The 12,378-nt window shown below is 37.0% G+C and overlaps 1 protein-coding gene and 1 non-coding gene across 2 annotated transcripts; one reads left to right on the plus strand and one right to left on the minus strand.

The window, feature by feature from the left end:
• The first annotated feature begins 425 nt into the window (after positions 1–425).
• Positions 426–1,964, plus strand: LOC105051490 (shewanella-like protein phosphatase 2). Its single transcript, XM_010931970.3, has one exon. It carries the CDS (start codon positions 529–531, stop codon positions 1,699–1,701), a length of 1,173 nt encoding a protein of 390 aa, XP_010930272.3. The 5' UTR covers positions 426–528; the 3' UTR covers positions 1,702–1,964.
• Positions 1,965–11,649: 9,685 nt separating this feature from the next.
• On the minus strand, positions 11,650–11,776 carry LOC114914538 (small nucleolar RNA snoR86). The gene has a single exon (XR_003801883.1). It is a non-coding gene; the product is annotated as a small nucleolar RNA snoR86 (small nucleolar RNA).
• Positions 11,777–12,378: the final 602 nt, after the last annotated feature.

Genomic DNA, 12,378 nt, shown 5'->3' on the forward strand with positions numbered 1-12,378 from the left:
AAACCGATAGGAAGCCGGTTTGAATTCCAACCATTTTCTAACGAGCACATGTCAGAAGTCTCAAAACTATAATTTCTTGGTATTCACTTTTGACATAAATCAACATCCAAAACCCATGGTGCAACCAAAAGAGCCGTAATTTGAACAATCTTGTAGACTTTTGTACCAAAAAATAATAATAATAAACAAGACATGTAGACTGAGTCTTTTTTGCTCAAATCGGAACGGTGAGGATCCGAATTTTGGGTGAGGTGAGCAGTAGGCTCCATGGTTCAACTAGGAATGCAACAGTTGAACGCAATCGATGAACCCAAAGACTTCATTGCGGAATAAAACCGCATGTGCTTCCCCCGCCTACTCTTTTGAAAAAATCATGCCTCCTAACTATGAGAAGAAAGAAATTCCACGGATCAGACGGCCGACACACCATTCCTACAGCTGTGCCACACAACAAGTTACTGTGGTGAGATCCTATCCGTCTATTTAATACTCCCTCTGGCGAAATGGAGGATCACAGAGACGGGGACGATGGAGATGGACTCGTCCAACCTCACTTGCAGAGATCTGCCTCCCATCCTCTCCTCCTTCGTCGACGCGTTCGTCGACTTCTCCGTTAGCGGACTCTTCTTCCCTAATCCTAACCCTAACCCTAGCGCGCCGCCGGCCACCCGCCTCCCCGCCCCCGGCCGCCTCGTCGCCATCGGCGACCTCCATGGCGACCTCCCCAAGACCCTCCAGGCCCTCTCCCTCGCCGGCCTCATCGACCCCTCCACCAACCGCTGGACCGGCAGCGCCACCGTCGCCGTCCAGGTCGGCGACGTCCTCGACCGCGGCGGCGACGAGCTCCGCCTCCTCTACCTCCTCCACCACCTGAAGCTCCAGGCCGCCGCCGATGGCGGCGCCCTCCACACCATCCACGGCAATCACGAGATCATGAACGTCTCCGGAAACTTCCGCTACGCCACCGCCGCCGGCGTCGACGAGTTCCGCCGCTGGGCCCTCTGGTACCGCGCCGGCCTCGCCATGAAACGCCTCTGCCCCGGCGTCGAAATCCCTCCAGACCCCTTCAAAGGGATCCCCAAATCATTCCCCGGCGTCAAGAAGGAATTTTGGGAAGGAATCCGGGCCCGGCTCGCCGCCCTTCGGCCGGACGGCCCCATCGCCAACCGCTTCCTCGCTGGAAACCAAACCGTCCTCCTCGTCGGCGACTCCGTCTTCGTCCACGGCGGCCTCCTCCAGAATCACATCCAATACGGTCTAGAGAAGATCAATGAGGAGGTGAGGGATTGGGTAACGGGTTTGAATGGCAGAATCTCGCCGGTTTTCGTCAGAAGCCGGGACTCGGTGGTGTGGCTCAGGCGCTTCTCCGAGGGTTGGAATTGCGACTGCCGGCAACTTGAAGGAGTGCTCGAATTGATCCCGGGGGCGAAGAGGATGGTGATGGGGCACACAATTCAAGAGGAGGGGATCAATGGAGTGTGCGAGGACCGGGCGATCCGGATCGATGTCGGATTGTCGAAAGGATGCACGGATGGATTGCCGGAGGTCTTGGAGATCAATGGGGGCGGAGAATTGAGGATTCTGACGTCGAATCCTTTGTACGATCGGCAGCACAAGCGGCGGCGGGTGGTCGAAGAGGAGAAGAAGGGGCTTGCGTTGTTGGTTCCGGACTCCAGGATGGAGGTGGAGGTGAAGGCCTAGAACTCACTTCACCTAGAAATAGAAGTAATAGTGAAGTTCATCAGCATAGACAACAACCTCCTGTTGATAGGTATGCTGGATACTTTCTCGGAGAAGTTTGGTTGTTGTTGTAGTAGAATTTGTTGTTAGAAGATTCGACTTGTGGGATGTATTTATTTATGGGCAGTCTGAATGGGTCCATGAAGCCAAGGTGGGATCCGTCTATGACTGCTTTAATTGTTTAGTAAAGCTAGATCTATGAAGTGGTTGCGACTGTTCTCTTATTTCAGTAGTTTGGACATCATGCTGAGAGTAATTTTTTTGTGCACCGCATGTAGTGCGGTAAAATTAATGTAGAATACATCGATTAATTATATTGGATTACGTAACATAATTAATAATGGGATAGATATTTAATGTTGTTCAATTTTTTCATAAAATTTTTGCTGATAAAAATATTCTTCTTCTCTGTAGAATAAAAAAATAATAGTGTTATTATTTTCTGATACCTTATACGACTTCCTATGAATATGTATGACATTCTGAATAATATATATGATTTTTATGTTTTTATATAACATCTTGAACAATATATATGATTTTTCAATATTTTATATGACTTTCTATGAATATATATGGCATCTTGAGCAATATATATAACTTCCTGTGAATATATATGACATCCTAAATAATATATATAACTTTCTGTATCTTTATATGACAACTTAAATAATATATATGGCTTTCTAATACTTTATATAACTTTCTATGAGTATGACATCCTAACCAATATATATGACTTCTTGTGAATATACATGACATATTGAACAATACATATGGTTTTCTGATGTCTTATATGACTTTCTAAATAATATATATGACTTTCTATAAATATATATAATATTTTAAATAATATATATTATTTTTTGTGTCTTTATATAATATCTTGTTGGTTATTATGACTTTTTGATGTCTTATATGATTTTCTGTTGATTATAATAACCAACGGATATTATATAAAGACACAGAAAATTATATATATTATTCAGGATATTATATATGTTGCTGCAAGGCTTTGGAGGGAGAACAATGTGGTCGGTCAAGAACTGAACTGAAGTGTCAAAAAAGATCAAGTTGATGAAGTCTGTAAGTGATCCTACAAAAGAAATCCTAAAATCAGTGGGGTACTCTTTAGTTTAGAATCCCTCGATGTTTAAGTCGGTTGAATTTTGAGAGCAGATAATGAAAAATGAAAAATAAAAAGGATAGAAAGTAGAGAGAGCACAATGGAGTGGACAGAACTCAAATTTCTATGTTATGACTTATCTCTAGAGGGGCTCCTACATCTTTTGATATGCTCAGACCGTTAGGTCGTTGAGAAAGTTTGTTGGGCCGTTATGGATAATCTACCTAATTTGTTAGATATTTGTTATAACACAATAGCCAGCTATAGAGAGACTGTGAGTTGTCCCATGTGGAGAATAGCTGTGACATAGTTGTAGCACAATTGTAAAATAACTAACTTGAAGCCTTAGTAACTAATCGATCTGCTAAAACCGATGTCCTACTGATATAATCTGAGCAGAAGGTCGACTGCTATAGTACCAGGTCGGTAACTAACCGATCTGGTCTTAACATGGTGCTAGCAAGAGGTTAATTGATGTAGTTCGATATTTGATTTGTAGATCGGTAAGAGGTCGATATCTTCTGATGCTGCCACATGCTAGAGGTTGATTAGGTGTACCAATAATATATTCATACGAAGTCATATATATTATTCAGGATATTATATATATTGATAGAAAGTTATATAAGCATTAGGAAGATAAATATATTATTCAGGTTATCATATATATTCATAAAAAGTCATATATATTGTTCAGGATGTCATATATATTCACAGAAAGTCATATATATTATTCAAGTTATCATATATATTTACAAAAAATCATATCAGATATTAGGAAGCCATATATATTATTTAAGATATTCTATATATTCATAGGAAGCCATATATATATATATATTCTATCAAAAAATAAAAAAAATCATATATATTATTCAGGATGTCATATATATTCATAAGAAGTCATATAAGATATTAATAAGCTATATATATTATTCAAGATAGCATATAAAGACACGAAAAGTCTTATATATTATTCAGGATATCATATATATTCACAGCACGTCATATAAAGCATTAGGAAGTAATAATACTTTTCTTTTTTTATTCTATGGAGAGAAAGGCATTTTCATTAACAAAAATTTGATAAGAAAAAGGCTGAGCAGTATTAAATGCTCATCCCATTATTAATTATGTTTCGTGGTGTAATGTGATTAGGCGGTATATTTTACGTCAATTTTGCTGCATCACACGCGATGCACAGAGAATTTCTTCTGCTGCTAATTGGAACTGGCTGGTTATTTCACTTTTCACTTTTTAGCTGTTGGGATTTGAGAGTATCACTTGTCCTTGATAGGACTGAAATCAGGTATCCTTAACGCCCACATGGGCTTTCTATTTTATAATGTTTCTTCTCTTATTTAAAAAAAAAATATAAAAATCAAATCAAAATGAGATTTTTCTTACTAATAAAGTCTATTAATTTTATAATTTAAATTAAAAAAAATAGAAGAATATCAAAAGATATACAATATACAGTCAGGTAATATACACCTAACCAAATAATCATCAAGTATCCCAATATATACTTCCAAATAATTTGATATATAATTTCAAAAATATTCTTTTCGTCAGTACATACTACATGACCAAATAATATACATCCAATAAAATAGTTATCTAGTATTTCAATAAATATCTTTGGATAAATAGAAACATAATTTTCAGAACATGATATTCACCAATATACATTAGATTGTCAAATGATACGCATCTAGTGAAATGGTCATTCAACATCCCAATATGCATATCTAGATAAATTAACACATAATTTTTAAAACATAATGTTCACCAATACATAGTATATAGCTATGTAATACATATTTATTAATTTTTTCAATACATACTATAAGCTTCTTTGATACACATCTAGCAATGATCCAATATACATCTTTAGTTAAATTGATATAAAATTTTAAAACTTGGTATTCATCAATATATAATACATAATCAGATGATACACATCTAATAACATAGTTATGTAATATCCCAATATATATCTTTAGGTAAATAGATACATAGTATCCAAAATATGATATTCACTAATACACATTACATAACTAGGTATTATATCTAGCAAAATAATCATCCAGCATCATATTATATACCTCAAAGTAAATTGATGTACAGTTTACAGAACATGATGTTCACTAATATACGATATATGACACAGTGATATATATTAGTCGACTTTCTGATACATATCATAAGTTAATATGGATCTACCATGTCAAGAGGAAGGGAAAGAGAAAAATTGATCATTTCGAGGGAATCAAACCTCCAAGATAAGCATAAGGGAATAATGATTTTTTTCAGCATAATCAGCGATATGGCATCTACATTCTTATATAGAACTTCAGTAAATGAAAAATAGTAAAAATATATTCAAATTACATTAATCCCGAAGATTCAGCAATAAATTAGGAATTGCTAGAATAAGGAGATTCATATCAGATTTTGTTAATCTTGAAGATTCAGCAATAAAATAGGAAATCAGCTGGTAGAATAAGGGAATTCATATCAGATTTTGTCAAATCCAAAGGTTTAGTAATAAAATAGAAAGTCTGCTAGAATAAGAGGATTCATATCAGATTCGCATCATTCCACCCCTCTTCAAAATCAACCTTGTCTTCAAGGTTGCAAAGTAGGAAATTTCTCCTATAAATCATGTAGATACTCCAAAATAGCATCTCTGGGGGTGCATGTGACCACTAGACCAATACTTTAGTAACTGTACGATTGTGTTTCTTGACCATTTTCCTATCTAAGATTGTAGTGGGCTCCATGCAAAGTACTCCATCTGCAGAAAAATTAGGCAAAGTGTCAGAAACAGCCATCTTGGGTCCAATTCTCTTCTTTAAGTTAGAGATATGAAAAACGAGGTATACTTGTAACCCAACAGGTAACTCTAACTTATAAGCAATAGGGCCAATCTTCTTCAAAATTTTATATGTACCAAAAAAGCAAGCAGACGATTTTAAATTACCATGCACAGCCACTGTAGTCTGTCGGTAAGGTTTTAGATGGAGATAAACTAGATCACCAACTTCAAATAATTGCTCACTTCTGCATTTGTCTGCTTGCTACTTCATACGAGTTATTGCTGCATGAAGATTCTCTTTAAGCAAACGAAGAACTTTATCTCTATCTTACAATGTCAAATCAATTTGGTGGACATTGGTAGATCCTGAAACATATGAGAGCAACACAGGAGGAAGCTGTCCATATATGGCTTCATAGGGAGTCATTTGGATAGAGCTATGGAAGGAGGTATTGTACCATCATTCAGCCCATGGAAGCTAGGTGCACCAATTCTTAGGCCAATGACTTGTAAAACACTCGAGATATGTTTCCAAACATCTGCTGACCACTTCCGTCTGTCCATCAGTCTAGGTCTACGGGTGATAAGAAGAACTCATATATAATTCAGTCCCATGCAAGCTAAATAACTCCTTCCAAAAAGCACTCATAAACAATTTGTCCCTATTATTGACAATTGAGTTAGGCATGCCATACAACTTAAAAACAAATTCCACAAATAATTGGACAATTTGGGAAGCAATATAAGGATGGGCCATGGAAATGAAATGAGCATATTTAGAGAGTCGATCTACAACTACCATGATAGTAATCTTTCCATGAGAGGGAGGCAAACCTTCGTTAATTCTCACTCTTGTTCCTTTGACAAATATCACAAGCAGCAACATATTGCTTAGTATCTAGCTTCATCCCCTTCCAATAGAAACTTCTCAAAATCCTCTTATATGTCTTCACGTATCCTGTGTCCACCTTCAGGAGAGTCATGCAAAAATTTCAAAACTTACTGGCACCGTATAGAATTTGCTCTGAGCACAACTTTATAGCGTAGCGTTCTATTTGCACGAGCATAATGTGAAGACAAGCCTGGTGGGTCTTGAATAACTACCTGTAATGCATCGTCTGCTTTAGTTTCAGCTTGTACTATCTCTAGCCATTTAGATAGTGGACTAGAAATCGCAGCAATCACCCCCTTCTATTTGGCGTGACAAGGTATATCAATTACTGAATTATCAGTGTCATGCTTATACTTGATCTCATAATCATAACCTATCAATTTTGCTGCCCATTTGTGCTCCACTTTAGATGAGAGTTGCTGCTCCTTTAAGTACTTGAAGCTGTGGTGGTCTGTGTAAATTACAAATTGGTAACCCAACAAATAATGTTGCCACTTATTGACAGCATGAAGGACTGCCATCATCTCCTTTTCATAGGTAGAGAGCTCCAGATATTTTTCAGATAAAGTCTTGCTAGTGTAAGTAATAGGACGATCATCTTGCGTAAGAACTGCACCAATGCCAACCCCTGAAGCATCACATTCAATCTCAAATGGTAGGACCACAGGAGCTGTTGACATGGGGTGTTTGAGGAGATTGAAAGCAAACTCTGCCTCATTATTCCATTGGAAGGAATCTTTTTTTAACAGAGCTGTAAGTGGTGCTACAATCTTCCCATAATCCTTCACAAATTTTCTGCAGTAGCCAGTTAGTCCCAAAAACCCTCTCAAAGCTGATAGATTTTTAGGGACAGGCCAATCCAACATACTAGACACTTTCTGTGGGTCTGTAGCAACACCTTTTTGAGATACGATATGCCCCAAAAATTTCACTTGCTGTTGTCCAAAAGAACATTTTGTTCGTTTAACAAACGATTTATGCTCATGTAAAATTTCAAGGATTACCTCCAAATAGGCTAAGTGCTCCTCCCAAGATGGGCTATAGATGAGAATATCATCAAAAAATACTAGCGCAAATATCCGCAAAAAGGGTCTGAATACTATGTTCATGAGACTCTAAAAAGTTGATAGAGCATTTGTTAGCCCAAATGGCATAACTAAATATCCATTTTGTATACGGAAGATAGTTTTAAAAATATCATCTTCATGGACACGAACTTGATGATAACCTGATAGAAGACCCAGTTTAGAAACATAAGCAGCACCATATAATTTGTTCAGCAACTCATCAATTGTTGGTATGGAAAACTTATCCTTCATAGTTATTCTATTGAGAGCACGATAGTCAAAACACATTCACCATGACCCATCTCGTTTCTGTACTAGCAACACTAGCGATGAATAAGGACTATTGCTTGGCCGAATTATATCACATTCTAACATTTTCTAAGACTGTTGCTCAATCTTGGACATCTGAAAATGAGAATAGTGATAAGGACAAATATTTGGAGGTCGACTATCTCGAAGCAATGGAATGCAATGGTTATGCGAGCACTTAGGAGGAAGATCCATAAGGGTAGAAAAAATATCATTATAAACATTTAAGAGTTGCTGCAAGTTCAGTGGCACCTATCTACTTGGTTCAACTCACTCCAGTGAATACAAAGTCATTAGTATAGCTACATCACCTTTGATCACCTATTTTTCTATTGCATAACTGCTAACAATTTCTATAGATAGGTCTCTCTCACCCTGCAATGAGTACCTCTTTTCTTGAGCTTTAAACTGCATAAAAAGCTTGGAAAAATCCCATACAATAGGGCCAAGTATATGCAATCAAGAAACTCCCAATACCACATCAAACTGACTAAAGAAAATACATAAAAATCAATAGTCAAATGATATTCTTGCACAACTGATGGAAGATTATCACACACACCTTCAATGATCATTTTATCCTCATTTGCCACCTTAACTTCCAAGGAACTTCCCTTACTCCATCAACATGCATGTTGCTTAGCTAAGGAAGGATGAATAAAATTGTGGGTGCTTCCTAAATCAATGAGAATAGTTACGACTTGTTTCTTAAGCTCACCTATGACATGCATCATTTGGGGAGACAAAATTTCAGAGATAGCCTTTTCCTCATCCATAGCTGCTATCTACTCATCCTCTGTCCACTCGCCTTCAATCAGGAATAATTGTTGTGTCTTACAAAAATGCCTGGGGCCATATTTCTCATCACAATTAAAATATAGCCCTTTTTCATGCCTAGCCCTAGCTTCTACCGGCGACAACCGCTTAATAGGAGGAAGATGAGCTTTTGCATTAGAAATAATAGATGAAGAGTATGGGCTAGTACTAACCTTGTTTCTCCACAAAGCTAACAATTGCTCCTCTTTGAGTATGGCCAATCCAATAGCAGCATTGATGGAAGTTGGTCGAAACATACACACCTCATGCTTAATTACATCTTTAAGTCCGCTAACAAAATAGCTAACAAAAAATTTCTCGAGCAAGCCATCAGTTCGATTAACGAGTTGCTCAAAATGTGACTGATAGTTGCTTATAATAGTGGATTGACAAAGCTTCGTGAGTTCTCCAATGTAATTCTTGAATATGCTTAAATGAAAGAGAGCACAAAGAGCATCCACGAATTCTTTCCAAGACACGGTACCGTGACTTCTCTCCAACCACCGATACAATTGAAGAGCCTCCTTCTCCAAGAGGAATAATGCTAATAGAATTTTTTGCACCTCTAAAATCAAATTAAATTTAAAGAATTGCTCAGCTAATAGATCTATCCCGTCAGATCTTCGCCATTGAAACAAGGAAATTCAACTCTTGTGATTTGAGGTTGGACTAAATTTTCCAAGTTGGATTGAAAATCAAAACCTTCCCATTGCAATGGATTATTGTTACTATTGCCATTAGAGGAACCCTCGACCATAGAAGATTACATCTGCATCTGAGTCTATGTCTGGCTATACTTAAGATCCAGGCTTGTAATCAAAGCCTTAACATCAGGAAAGGCTCGATTATGGTCGATGAAGAGTTCCAAAGGCTCGATTATGGTCGATGAAGAGTTCCTTATTCTGCTCCAATATTGTTGCTAGTTGTTATTGCATCTCAAAGATCTACCATATCAAAAGGAAGAGAAAAAATTGATTACTTCGAGAAGATCAGACCTCCAAAGTAAGCATAAGGGAATAATGATTTTATTCAGCATGATTAGCCATATGGCATCTATATTCTTATATAGAACTTCAACAAATAAAAAAATATTCAAATTACATCCATCTTGAAGATTCAGCGATAAAATAGGAACCGCTGGAATAAGGAGATTCATATCAGATTTCGTCAATCTTTAGGATTCAACAATAAAATAGGAAATCTACTACAATAAGGAGATTTATATTAGATTTCATCAATTCCAAAGATTCAGTAATAAAATAAGAAATCTATTAGAATAAGAGGATTCGTATCAGATTGGTATCATAAGCTTCTTTTATCATTAAAAAAAAAAAAACAATTTCAAGGAAAAAAAAAGGAAAAGCAAGGCCGTGCGAATGGGAAAGATAGCTTGATAAAGAAGATGATAGAACGAGAGACGCTTGACAAGAAAAGAGGATGTGGGCAGATGATTTCTCATTACATATGCAAATTCATTTCTTCTTTTATGTTTTCATGAGATTCCATTGATAGGAGTTTCATCCCGACCTGACTTTTAGTTTTCGTCTTTGAGACGAGCACCAGAGGAAATGTGACAACAGATGAAAACCCATCTTTTAAGATATTCTCCAGTGCATGCATCAGAAGATTTTTGTACTCATAGCATTGTATGATTTATTAGATTGTGCTATCGGATGGCAAAGATATGAGCTTAGTGGAGATAAGATGTAGATAAATTTCTACTCTCCTAAAGCTGGTTCTTTGGCAGGGCAACGGGTACTCTTTTTTTCACTTTTAAGTTTTTCTTTTCCTACTTGAACACGGAAGGGCTTCTTTTTATTCTTTATTTGTGCAATAACAGCAGCAAGCATCCTGCTTGATGCTGTGGTGAAAATGCTTGATCATGAGCAATCCAAGGGACCACTCAGAAGTATCCTAACTAAGTATTGGAGACTGCCACGAGCAGCGGATTCCATATCGAATGGAACTGAAAACGAATTAAATATAGTTTAACTCTGATATGGACTTGACAAATACAAATGCTGATATGGATATCAATTGGATGCAATTATTTATATATGTGTTTATCTTAAACAAATATAAATACGGCCGAGATATCAGAAGTATGCATATAATATGAATATAAGTTATAGATAAATTTTAAGACCACCTAATCAAAAATATAACTAAGCGAAAGATAAAATTAAGTCAATAAAATGTTATTATCAATTTTTTTTTTTTTTTGAAAGCTCATGGGTGCTTATCCGATTAAATAGAATTACTTCTAATACCATATACAGATATTAATTTGTATTCGTGTGGATAGACTCACGGATCTAAATGGTTTTATCCAATCCATTTCCAATCCTACCATCAAAGTGGACGCTCAACATGGATTCAATATTTGACCACTAATTTGGCAATCCTCTGAATTTATCCTCTGAATTTATGTTTAGATCACGCGATCGTTCGGTTCATGTTTAGAAACATGGAAGTCGTCTGCATCCCAAAAACTCTATCCCAAAAACTCTAGTAAGAATTTCTGGTTGCAATCTAATGTCCTCGCGGACGGCGATGCGCAATTATGCTTTCTACACAACTTTGCTCTCAAACTGTTGTCTCCCAAACAGACAAAAAAAAAAAAAAAAAGCGAGTACCAAAAACTGAATCCAATCGAGGAAAAAATTATCAAAAACAAACTAAAAAAAAAAATGAAGTTTTAATAATATGCATCTGAGATTAGATAAAGATCACTTGTTTCCCAGAAGATGGTAATAAAAACTTGGAATCCCAAAATTTACAAGATGATCAATTAATTAGAAAACTCGACAATACCCTCCCTAAAAAGCAACGACAAAACTGAAAAAAATAAACAAAAACAAAAAGAGATGAAGCGAGAAATATAGCAGCTTGTTCGAGGCCGTCTTCAAAAGAGGGGTTTTTGAGAGGCACGGAGAACTGCAAAATTTTTTCTCGCCAACCTTCAAAACAAAGATAGTCGCCATCTCAATTCGGCGTCTTCGCTCTGCAAATTGGCTTTCGATTCCTCTCACTCCTCAAACCACAACCAAACAACCAAACAACAGAAAACAAGATCAAACAAATAAAGCCAGAGAGAGAAGACTTGCAAAACAACATGAAAGAAAAAAATATTTCCCTTTGAGAAAATGAATCAGACTGGTATAAACTTCAATACCATCCACCCCCCCTCAAAAATAGAAAAAAAAAATCAAACCAAAAAAATAAAAATAAAATTAAAGAAGAAGAAAGCAGAAAAGAGACCTCTCACAGTCGAAGGCAAATGGCCAGCCTCTCCCTCCTCAGCTATTTGTAGGCAAAAGAAGCCGAGAAAACCCTAACCCTAATGTTTTAAGGCGTTAAGACAGAAATGCCCTTAAAGTTCGGGCCGGATTGATAATAATCTAGGCCCAACTTTAGCTTAGCTGTAGCGCGGCCCGGTCCAGTCTCGAGAGGACCAAAGTGAAACCTTTTTATTATATGTTTGATGGCAAGGATTTTTTCTCCAACTAGATTCAAGGGTTGAGATCGCTTGTGACATTAATATTTACATTTTTTATTTTTGTATCTATGGGACCATGATGGAGGAGTATCGAAGTGCTGGTGTGTG

Source organism: Elaeis guineensis, chromosome 9 (assembly GCF_000442705.2).
Source record: "Elaeis guineensis isolate ETL-2024a chromosome 9, EG11, whole genome shotgun sequence".
NCBI classification, from domain to species: domain Eukaryota; kingdom Viridiplantae; phylum Streptophyta; class Magnoliopsida; order Arecales; family Arecaceae; genus Elaeis; species Elaeis guineensis.